This window comes from Quercus suber, unplaced genomic scaffold, assembly GCF_002906115.3.
Source record: "Quercus suber isolate HL8 unplaced genomic scaffold, Cork oak 2.0 scaffold_161, whole genome shotgun sequence".
NCBI lineage: Eukaryota > Viridiplantae > Streptophyta > Magnoliopsida > Fagales > Fagaceae > Quercus > Quercus suber.
Window position 1 is genome coordinate 462,966 of NW_027069622.1, and position 12,082 is coordinate 475,047.

The 12,082-nt window shown below is 33.9% G+C and overlaps 1 protein-coding gene and 1 pseudogene across 3 annotated transcripts; both read left to right on the forward strand.

The window, feature by feature from the left end:
- The first annotated feature begins 1,626 nt into the window (after positions 1 to 1,626).
- LOC112033937 (pentatricopeptide repeat-containing protein At2g28050-like) lies at positions 1,627 to 6,316 on the forward strand (annotated as a pseudogene).
- Positions 6,317 to 8,647: 2,331 nt separating this feature from the next.
- Positions 8,648 to 11,626, forward strand: LOC112033904 (uncharacterized). Of its 3 annotated transcripts, XM_065777676.1 has the most exons (4): positions 8,658 to 9,093; positions 10,525 to 10,643; positions 10,717 to 10,795; positions 11,269 to 11,626. In XM_065777676.1, the coding sequence occupies exons 1-3, from the start codon at positions 8,804 to 8,806 to the stop codon at positions 10,749 to 10,751; spliced, it is 444 nt and encodes a 147-aa protein (XP_065633748.1). In that variant the 5' UTR covers positions 8,658 to 8,803; the 3' UTR covers positions 10,752 to 10,795; positions 11,269 to 11,626. The 3 variants fall into 3 exon arrangements, with proteins under 3 accessions (XP_065633747.1, XP_065633748.1, XP_023922444.2); XM_065777675.1 differs by lacking the exon at positions 10,717 to 10,795 and having other exon boundaries at positions 8,648 to 9,093; XM_024066676.2 differs by lacking the exon at positions 11,269 to 11,626 and having other exon boundaries at positions 10,717 to 10,974.
- Positions 11,627 to 12,082: the final 456 nt, after the last annotated feature.

A 12,082-nucleotide genomic window follows, 5' to 3' on the forward strand; every position in this document is an offset into this window, starting at 1 on the left:
ATCTATTGGCCTATTATACTATTCACTTAGGACAAGTTGTTAAAGTCAATCATTGTTAAAGTTTTTCTTTGTTCAATTTATTGCCATTGCACCAGACTATTAGCCGTATTTATTAGCCGTATCTCATTGTTCTATTGCTAAAGTTTTTCTTTGTTAATTATATTATTTTTTTATTGATTGTTGTGTTGCCATTGATATATGGCACTTGGAACTTCCTATTAGCTGTATCATTTAAACAATTTCTTGTTGGGTTTACAATTAATACTTGTTTTGGACTAGTAATTCATTTCATACTTTGCTTTAGACTTGTTTACATTATGGTTTTGATAATTGAAACTTGAAATTTGTAGGCATGACTAGAATTGCTTTGAGTATGGGTAAATCCTTTTTGCTTTGTACCTGGTGTTTCACATAAACTCTTTACTTCATATTCTTGATCTAAAGTGAGGACTGAAGAGCATTAGATTTTGATAGTTAAAACATTTAAGTTGCTTGCCACTCTACCTTATTCAAAGTACTTGATTTCATTACATGTTTGTTGTATACCTGAGAATTTGAGATAGTGATATTACTGATGCATTTTAAATTGTATGGTGATATATATGTTGAATTTTTATATAGCATGTGAATGTTTATATACAGCACCGCATATGTGATCGCAAAAATGAGGTGCGGTGCGGTTATGGTTTTAGCTAAACTATAAACCGCACTGCACTGCACATGTGACCGCAAAAATGAGGCGCGGTGCAGTTATGATTTTGGCTAAAGCGCACCGCAAAGTGCGGTGCTAAAAATGGCCTAAAATCGCGAACACCCCTATTAGCAATAAATCGTTGATTCACGTATACTTCAACTGCTCCATCAACATCAACAGGAGTGGCCACCATTACCATGTTGCGCTTTTTGCTCCAATAACCCCAACACCTCACTCTTCATATGTGACTTCTATTGCTCTGTTACCGCAAAACCACCTCAAAAATATCAAATGCTTCGTTTTACATACAAAGAAGCATGGAAATATACATACATGTAAGACTATAACACCCATTGACGGAGGGACTAGGGGGGCAGAGACCCGCCTTAGGTTTTGAAAAAATCCCTTACTCCTTACAATTTCCATGAAAAATAAAAAATATATACTGAATTTTACACATTGGCCCTCCATAAGAAAATAGTATAGCTTTGCCACTACTGGCATCGTCATCATCCATTTGCTGCTCTCTATATCAAGCTCAGGGTAGATAAAAGTGAAACTTTCCAAACTATTGGTAGGTAAAGTGCAACAATTCTAAACAATAAGTAGGTTAAGTGTAATTGTCTCTTAATACTATTGCTCATCAAAACTCAAGTGATAGTTTAGCAGTAATAACATTCTTTTTGGTATTCCAATCTTTTTAATATCAATTATTTAAATTGATATTAATATGAAGTTATTTAGAGTCACAAATTCTTATTAAAATTGTGTTTTAAAAACGTAATTTAAAAAAAGAGAACAAATTTTGAAATAATTTCAAAATTGTGTCGTTAAAATAATTATTATGGAAATAATATTATTTTGCAAATTTTACTCCAATTTCCATCTCTCACTATCTATCGGGAAAAAATAAAAAAAAATAAAATAAAAGAAAGAAAATCCTCCATGCTCCATCTTGATTCAAGCAAACTGAGCTAGTGAAAATGATCATGCATCTTCAATAAACTCCTGTAAGAAAATTTTAGAACCCAAATTGTAATTGTAATGTCTCTCCAAAAAGTCCTCAAAACCCTGAAAACTGTGAAAAAAAGTCACCGTCCAAACCTTTCCTTAAACCCTACACCTTACCAAGAAATAACACAAATCATCTCTAAAACCCAATACCCTTCTTCACCTTCCGAACCCTAACTACTCACTCAAACTCAACACCACCACCACCACTTTCCTCTCCAATCTCAACCCCACCACACTCCTCCATGTTCTCACAGACCCAGATCTTAAAACCTCTAAATGCTTATGTTTCTTCAACTTTCTCCTCCACAACCCATCTCTCTTGTCCTTCAAGCCTGCTTGCAAGCCCACTTGACACTGGTTTGCAGGCTTGTTAGAGAAAGAAGGTTCTCAGATGCTGAGAAAATGATCAAATTGTCTTGGTTGGTGGAAATCCCAGGTACCCATTTTCTGTTATTGCTGCTACAGTTGGGAATTGTTGCAATGATGAAAAAGTTATAGCCAAGTTTTTCAATTCTATGCTTAAGGTTTATTCGGATTGTAAAATGTTTGACTTAGTTTAGCAGGTTTTCGATTATATGAAGGATAATGGAATTGAGATTGATGAGAGGACTTGTACAGTTCATTTACTTGCACTTAAAAAGAGTTATGATTGTTTGCAATTGGTTTTGGACTTATTTTATCGAATGGTTGAATTGGGTATTGAGGTTTCTGTGTATTCTTTGACAGTGGTGCTGGATAGGTTGTGTTGGAGTGGAGAGGTCAAGAGGGGTTGGGAGTTGGTGGAGGAGATGATTGGTAGAGGAATTAAGCCCAATGTTGTTACATTCAATGCAATGGTGAATGCTTGTGCCAAGAGATGGAATTTTGAGGAGCTGGAATTGGTTTTGCTTTTGATGGAGAAGGAAGGAGTGGCATTCAGTGACCATATGTATAAAGTTTTGATTGATGGGTTCACGAGTTCTGGCAAGATTGACGAAGCTAAAATGTTGTTTTTGGAGATGCATGATAAAGGTTTAAAAGTGGCTGCTCATCTGTACAATTTAGTTATTAATGGGAATAGTAGATTGGGGCTTATGGACGGTGCAAAGTCGATGTATGGTGAATGACTGATAGAAGTATTTTTCCAAACGCTAATACATATTCCACTCTGGTAAGTGGTCTTTGCAAGGCTGGAGAAATGGAGCTAGCAATGACGTATGTGAATATGATGCAGCGTAAAGGGATAGAACTAGATGATGTTATGTTTAATTCTTTGTTTGATGGTTTTTGTAATGAAGGGATGGTCGATGAAGCTTTTGAGGTGCTAGTTATGATGGAGAAGAAAGGATTTGCTGCTGATTTAACTGTGTTTGACAAGATAGTGAATGGGCTATGTAAGTTGAACCAGATTGAGGAGGCAAAGAGGCTGCTGAATGTGATGGTTAAAAGAGGTGCAACCTCCGAAATTACGAGTTTCACAACTTCATTTGATATATGAAGTATACAGGGGCTTTTTGGTGGAAGGGAAGGGCTGTTTAGAGGATGGAGCAATGGGCATGAGTTCTAATATACAGCATACTTTGATAGATGTATATTGAAGAGGAGGGAACATAAAATATAGCCTAGACGCTTGTAGATGAAAGACACGGATTTTAGGCAGGACTGGACTCATATTCTTAAATACCAATTACTGGAAACTCTTTTGTTGTGAAAGGCAAATGATTCACTAAACTATTCTGTGATATGGTCTCCAAGATGAGAATGCATACAAAACAAAGTTTTCAGGCTTGTCAACGGACTGGCAGTCAGATGAAGCATTAGACATCCCAGAGCTAGCTGGTTCACCCTGAAATACATTGAGGTGCAATGGTTGACTGGACATGTATGATGAGATAGAATAGAATTGCAGAAATTGACAGGACATTATTACATTCCTTTATCTTGGGTTTCACTCTGCCAATATTTGATGGCTGTGAACAAGAGAAGCATATCCTTCTGGGACTCATAATGTGAGCTATTGTACCTATCAGATAAGCAAGAATAATGGTATAAATCTATCCTTAATAATTATAAAACCGAAGATTCATGTTGGACTTCATCATTAAATACACTATGCTAGAAGCAGTCATTACTTTTAGTAGGTACTTATCTTTAGAACCTGTTTTGTGTGTAATGCTGCCAAATCTTTGTTTATGGCAAGGCTACACATTATTTAAATGTACATATTTTGTTGCAAATTTAGTCATTCAACCATTGTCGTCTTTGCCAATTTTAGTTTTTGGAAATGGATGACATGCATGATCAACCTATTTGATGTTTACATAACTTTGCGTCTTTACTCTTTCTTGCTTTGATTTAGCTTTTTCCTAACCTTCTCTAAGTTATCAATGATGGTTTAGCTTAAATATATTTGGAACATTTTTCTAGTGGAATTTCTTGCTCCATGCATTAATATACTGTATAAATTAATTTAACTGCAAATTAATTGTAATTTTAACTCATGATTGAATTTTGACTCTAATAGAGTAAATTTTCAGTCATGTGCTTGCCTCTGGTCTGATTTCCCAAATCCTGTTCCAGGAAAGTAGAAATAAATTGCTAGAACCTCAAATTCCTAAATCCTATACCTGGAACATAGAAAGTAATTAGAGTCTCAAGCTTTAGGTGGTTGTTAACTTCTTAGAATTTTGGATTGGGTTTTCCTAGATTTTGCTTAACCTCTGATGAAAAGATTTGAGGCATGCCTTGAGTCCACCATGAGATAACTCCAACTAATTACCTTGTCCCTTGATTATTTGCCTTTATAGTGACTAAAGGACAATTATCAGTCTGGTGGACTATTTTCCTATGCAGTTTGGTTCAAGTGTGACTTATTAGTAGTATTGTGTCATTTTTTTTTCCTCTCTCTCTGCTGATGATATCATCAAATGGTGCTTTTGCATGTGGAGAGTACACTGGGAAGCTCCTTGATAAATATTACCATCTGAAAACATAAGGGCTTGAATATTAGCCTAAATAGTTGCCATTCTTAAATAAATGTTCTTGCATGTTAGGGAGAACTATAAAATGACTAATAATATATGGTATTTCCTTTTTCATGTCAAAAAATTCATTTCTTTCTGTGGAAGATTTATAGTAGTTTTCGTTATCTTGCAAAATTGCTACGGTTAATTTATTAATAACGTCATCTCCTATTTATAAGTATTTCATGCATTTATGCAAAGTTTTCTTGCTAAACTAAAAGTAGGAAGAATCTTTTGAGCATTTTTTGGGGTATATTCTTACTTAAATTTGAGGTCTGCCTATTCCAACATGGTTCTGTTTTAGTAGTTGATTCCTCCTTGATGTTAGAACTTACAATATTTCATGAGATAGAATGAATGCAAGCATTATCTATGATCCTTTCTCAAACAAAACAGCAAATGCAGAAAGATGATGAGGAGTGAGGTCTAAACCAATATATGCATTTCTAAAATCTATCCATGCATTTATGAGTAGTTGATTGGCTAAATCTAGAAACTTAAGAATATGTTGGAGTTCCTCATAGAAACTTTGTTTGTTTCTAAAAATAATAAATTGTTTGATGTTTGTTCCCCTACTTGATGTACAAAGCTAAACTGAATAAAAAATTCCTCATTTTTTCTTCTTTATGATAGGTATTTTTTTTTTCTCATGGCAGAGTTGGAACCAAATTGAAGTGAGTGCAAAGAAGATATCCAAACCCCAGCCTCTTCTACTCACTAAATGTTTTTCCAGGAGCAACCCCGAGGTGAGTTTTTATTTATTTATTTATTTTTTTAAATGACCACAAAATTGAAAACAGTATATTTTGTCAAATTATTACCTATTTAAAAAAAATTGTCAAAATAATTAGTATGAATCAAGCAACTGTAGTATGCAATTTTAGTAGATGAATTGAAGTTAAAAAAAGAGTAGGGAATTATAATCTGGTTTGTAGGACATACTTGAGTTTATTTCATCTTGAATCTTATTGTCATATTCTAAGAGAATGGCTGCTCCCATAACAAAGAAAACATTCGACTGCTCCTTCAATTGCTGACTTCCTGATTTTGTAACCACTGTAGATCCCCCTCATTGTTTTTAACTTCAGAAGCTCTAGCTACAGCCAGCTGCATATCTAATGAGGAGATTGTTTTGTCCAATGTCTTGAAAGTATCGAGACATGAATATGCTATATAAATCAATTTCATGATATAGGAAGGTAAACAATTGCAACACGGAAGATATTGCTTGGATTCTTTGAAATATTACAGAATATAGAAAATTACATGATTATATCATGTATTTGTGAAAGTTGAGAAAAAAGCATCCTGTAATGGCGAGAAGAATATTATTTAGAGATGTCAATAAAGATAGTAAAGCTTCTGTGGTAATATTCTTAAGATTTGCCTTGTTCTAATATTTTCTATGGGATGAAGAGCTCTTGATTGATTAAATGTGTAGAATCGAGTCTGATGTGGCTATGGTGCTTTTTGTATATTCTTGAGACAATGGATGACATGGTGTTCTGAAAAGAGAGGTGAATTAGAATGGAGAGTGGAGTTGGGTAGTAAGGCTGATTTACAATTTATTGTTATGTGCATAATTAGTCATTTTTGGTTGTGTGTAGTTATGATTTTGGATTTTTATTTTTCTTGATTGTTTCTTCATTCATTTAGGTTATATAATTCTCTCTCTTGAACACACCAATTCTGCTATTTCAGATCTAAGTTGCCAAGAAGTTGCACTCTTCTATTCCACCATGGCACCATAAGACCTATATAAGTTGCCCATCTTCATCTTTGTTCAGTACTTTTTTTTTACCCTTCTCACATATATGTCAATCATTATCTAATCAGGTAGATGAGAGGCATGACATCAGGCAAGTGTAAGTCCAACTTAAAGCCTAGTGTGAGATTGAAACAATAAAAGTCCAACTATTCCAAGTGTTCCAATAATGATGGCCACTTCTAGAGAATAGATAAATATCACATAATGTAGCTCTTATTTAGAACTTTTGTCTACTTCCATGGGGAATACCATTTTGAATAGCTCATTACTATTTTTTGGTTACGTTTATTTTGATGGAAACTCATGTTCTGTAAAATTGTCAAGCTTAGTTACAGGGCACTAATTACCTTTCTTGAAGCTCATGAAGATGCCTTTCTTGAATTTACTACTATTAGTGTTTTTAATGATGTTCTGTTAGATCTCATGAAGGCTTCATTACTAAACTTTTGAAATAACTAGATAAGATTTGGATTAGATTCTAATTAAGGCACTTTGAAAAAGTAATAACTAATAAGGAGGAGAAATGTCAACAAATTTTCTGTTGCTTCATATAGTGAAGATCTAAACTCTATAGAAACAAGTAGTTTGAGACAAACATAATTAAAATTTACATTTTTCCATGAAAAATTTGCAGCCTTCCAAATGGGGACTCCCAACCAAACTAATGAATTGACTAATGAAAAACTTGTTGTGAGTTGACTTGATATTACAACTCACAACCAAACTAATGAATAAGTTTAATTATTCTATTACAACACATTTTATTCACAATAATAAAGATTACTATTCCTGTTGTAATCCACATTTAGTGTACTAAGTGGGCCCTAATGAATATTGGTGTCCATTTAAATTTATTTATTCTATGAAATGTCTTTCCTTTGACTCAAGATATTTACTTGGGGGTTAAAATAAAAACCTTGGACAACTGGAAATACCCAGTCTCTTTGTTTTCCACCAAAAAAGATAGATAAACAAATACAGTATCTCTGAAAGGAAGAAGTGCCACAGAAATTTGTTACTAAATAGAACTCCTCACCAAATGGTACCGTTCTTTTGAACTCAAACAAACATTCCCTCTTGCTCCATATAAATCCACCACAAACACTCTTTCTTCAAAGTGAAATGCAGCCTAACGATTCTCAACCACACCCTTTGGGCAAACCTATACGTTCCTTATTTACTCGAAGAATTAAAGGGTTGGTTTAAAGGTACAATCTTTGTAAATTCATACTATACACACGGATTGGGGAGTTCCTATTTTGAAGGCTGCAACTTCTTTCTTAACGAACTGGCATTGTTCTATTCCGCCTTGCCACTGCCAAACATACAAGCAGTTATTCCCACTACTCCTTGGGTTACTTAGCTTATTCTTGCAATGACAATCATCATTTTATACAAGGTTGGAGATTTTGATTACGGATTTGCTCCAATTGTTTAGATTTAACATGTGTGTCCCTTGTAAAACTAGTTAATATTTAAGAATGAAATCGACTTATTTTAACAAGTTGATGTACTAAATTTAACAGTTTTTGAGGGAATAATATCAAAATTTTCCCAATTGCTAATATCAATTCAAGAAAAAAGATACACTGAAAGTTATACCTTTTTTTTTTTTCACAACTTGTGTTTTTGCATTGTAGTTGGCCCAATCGAGTGCTATCTCAAGTCAACAATACTTTGTTACACAATAACATATACATCAAATTTCATAACTTACTGGCTATGATTCCTGAAAAAAAAAAAATTTATTGGTGCATTTAAAAATGTTGGGAAGAGAATATCCAGCACTCCTTAGAGTCGAGCCATAAGCATGTTGTACAAGTGCTATGTGAGTGAGATGCTCAAAATTTTTGTGGACTTTTTTGTATGTGTGGCCGGACGGGCAAACAAAGAGCAATGTTATATATACAAAATTTCACAATATTTTTTTTTTATATCAGTTAAGTTCACAAATTTTTATTAATTTTCATTAGATTCCATCTGGACATTATTTTTGGGCCTCACCCAAAAATTTCTTTCCTTCCCTCCTTACCCAACAACGCATAAACCCTTTTTTTTTTTTTTTTTCATTATTTTCCATCGACCCTAAATCCTATTCCATCCCTAACCAAACATAAAGAGCAGAAGTCAATTTTTTATTTATTTATCTAAACACACTTTCTTTTGTAAAGAAAGAGCAGAAGTCATATATATTTTTTTGTCTGATAGATTTTCTCGTAAAAATAGAGCTGTCCTCTGTATACTAATTTATTTTTTGGGTTGGGATGCAAATTACAAATACAACACCAACGCAGCACTAGTCCTTACAGTTACAGGAAGCACTTTATGGTCATGGATCCTACTCCTACACATAGATGCACGGTTCAGCGGCCATTCTTTCTTCTTCATCCCACGCACCACCACCACCACCTCTGCCACCACCATCACCACCACTTCTTATGTTTCTGTCCCCACCACCACCACCACCACTTTAATGGTCATCCCCATCTATGCCCCACTCTTATTTCACCTTTTCCTCGAAACCCAGAAGCTTCAAATCCTGTTCCTCTGCCAAACCATTCCAATTTGGAGACTTCTGCTTCTGGCTGTGAACAATCTTATGCCACTGCCAATCTGTAAGTTTTGCTCCAACCCACTTCTACTCCTCTCAATATAATGATATATATATATGTTTGTATTTTATTGTATTCATGCCATCATACTCAAACTCTTGCAAGTAACACCATAAGCTCCTCATAAAAAAAAAAAAAAAAAAAAAAACCAAAAGGTCTTATGAGAAAGAAATTTCATTAATTTGAGGTGGGTTTTGTCATGGAACATTAGATAATTTGCCACTGAGTGAGTTTGAAATTTTTTGGACTGATGTGTATATTTAGATGATTGAAAATTGACAAGGTGGTATTTGGACATCCTGATTCGGGTAACTACTCTATAGTCTATACACCGAAATGAGGACTCAGTTTTAGTGTCTGGCAACAAACTTTTTAGTTTAGTTGCTTATGGAAAGTTTTTTAAAACTCACACCTTTTCTAGAGTAATTACTAGGTTATCCCGGAGCTCTCTGACCATAAATTTCAGAGGAGGAAACACCACTTAACCATGCTCCGTGCTCCTAGAGCACCTGATAATTTTTCATTTTTCTAGGTACATCTATGCTTTAACTAATTTTCAGCAAAAAAAAACTACAACCAAACGCACTTAACGAGGTCAATTGATGAATTTTTTATGAGGTCTTTGTTGTAAGTTTTTATTTTTTAGTTGGTATGTGATCCACACTATTGTTCTTGTGGTGGAGGAAGTGCCATTTGATCCAAAGCTAATTTGCCCTTGTTGTAAGTCTTTTCCAACAACTAAAACTTGTATTAGTTCCTGTAAGAGAGCTTATGATTTTGAACTTGAATGACTATCAATGAGACTTAATAACACTTCTCCTGTTTCTCAATTAAATTTCCATGTTTGTTTGCTTGCCATGAAATTGAAAGTTTGGCTCTTCGGATTTCTCATTATTTTGGGTGTTGAAAAACTAAAACCACAATTTGAGAAAGCCTATTACAACTGTTTGGCCTACTTGGTTTAGTTTTTTCAAACTTATCTGAGATTTTTATTTTTTTATTTTTTTTAAAATTTTTGGAATTTATTTGTTAATTAGACTGTGTTACCCCTTTTTTCTGTTCTATATGAACAACAATAACCACCAAACCTTACTCCCAAGATTTGGGTTAGGCAAAATTTGGATCCTCAACAAATCAGTAAGGACTGACCACATGTATTCTTTTCCACCATTCTATTCAATCCGAAGTCATACTCTTTGTTACTTCCTTAATTGACGTTTTATTTATTTATTTATTTATTTTAATATGAAATGTGACAAAAGTCTTCAATATTGTATTGCTTATTATTTTTTCAATGTCAGTGATGCTCAACCTCTCTCATTGGCATGAACACATTCATTTTTCTGTTCTACACCAAAAGCGTCCTACTTTAAAACACTAATTTCACATTATTTATTCTCATCCAAATTAGCCATTCTTGATTTGTTAAAATAGGATGTTACAAGAACAGGAGCATGAAGGATTAGAAGAGGAAGATGATGATGAGCCAGTTTTTGTTCTGACTGATGAATGGAGGGAATTCTTTGCAAAATCCGAAGCAAAGAGGAAATTAGGTACTGGCTTTTCCCCTCCATTTTTTGTATTCTTGGAAATTAGTTTGTTTTAATTTGCATTTATGTCCTGCAGCAAAGAAGCAGGCTAAGAAGAATGGGAAGAAATAAATAGAGATTTTGGAGACATCCTTGAATTGCCTCAAGCATGAGAGGTTGCATTGAGTTCATTTTTTGTATTCTTTTTGAAGTCAAATGTTCCATTTCTTGACCTAGATTACCTTGTTATGGATTTTTGTTTTCTGTCAAAAGCATAGACATTGAAATTTTGTTCATGATCTCCAGAATAAATGTATTTTACATTTACAGCTTAATTTTACCGTCACCTTTGTGACTTCTTTGTGGCAGAAGTTCTGATTTGTATTAGCTAGTCATATCAGCTAGTCATATTTATATTATAGTCTCATTCCTGATTACATTGATCAAAACTACAAATGAGGAAAAGAATATTGATCAATGAATAATGCTGCACAACAGTCATAATATATGTGACGATCTCCTACCGACTCTTTCTTTTTTTTTATTTTTTATTTTTTTTAATATATATTTTATTTTAAATTTAGAAACCCTCACAACTCTTAAGTGAATTTAATTTGTAGAATTGACTTAAATGCATTTGTTATTCCAGGAAAAGTCAGCTTGCTACTTTCACTGCTCTGTATGGATTATGAAGGAGATATTCAATTAGTTGTGCTATTGTTACTTACTCTTAAGATAGAGTGAACACGTGGGAAAACATTAGGGAAGAATTCACATTCTAAGTAAATAAGACGAAGGGAAAGGGTGACTGACCATCTTCTTACTCCTCGTCTTCTCTTTCCTCTTCTCTCTCTGTTAAAACTATAATAAAGTTTTCAAAAGGATGTTGGAAAAGTATACGGGGATGTCAGCATATACGTGTTTATTGCCATGTAATATCGCTGTAAAGCGTAAACTAGTTCGAATTGTGCATGAAGTTATTATTATCATTATTATTTTTAAATTTATTAGGTACTTGTCAGTGTATTATCTGTAAGTGGGAAGAATGAAGAAGTAAAACCATTGCAAGGACGAGAAGCATGAAGGTCAGACATCCTAGGGGTCACCAACAGGAAGTCTGCAAAAGTATAATTACCTATTGATAAGCCAGAACAACTAGTGGGGTTGGTTGGAGGCATCTTGACTATCAAGTAGTGAAAGAAAATAGAAGGAGGCTGAACAAAATGATAGAGTTTAGCAAGGAATGTATACCTCTTCCTTAAGAGACACACACACACACACACACACACACACACACACACACGTCTTCCAAATTACAAGATGATAAAGGAACCTGCAACATGGTCATGTCCCTTTTGGTAAATTACATACAACACAAACATTTTACATCAATTTTATTCAAATGCTCAGTTAATAGATACAATACTTTTTTCATTGTTTTATCAAGCACTAAAGTGTATTTT

What these genes read in the sequence shown, in the direction of transcription:
- LOC112033904 (XM_065777675.1), top strand. Translation starts at nt 8,804, where the DNA reads ATGGTCATGGATCCTACTCCTACACATAGATGCACGGTTCAGCGGCCA. An exon ending in TCTTATGCCACTGCCAATCT is followed by an intron (nt 9,094 to 10,524) that starts GTAAGTTTTGCT and finishes TTGTTAAAATAG; the next exon opens with GATGTTACAAGAACAGGAGC. An exon ending in CGAAGCAAAGAGGAAATTAG is followed by an intron (nt 10,644 to 11,268) that starts GTACTGGCTTTT and finishes TTGTTATTCCAG; the next exon opens with GAAAAGTCAGCTTGCTACTT.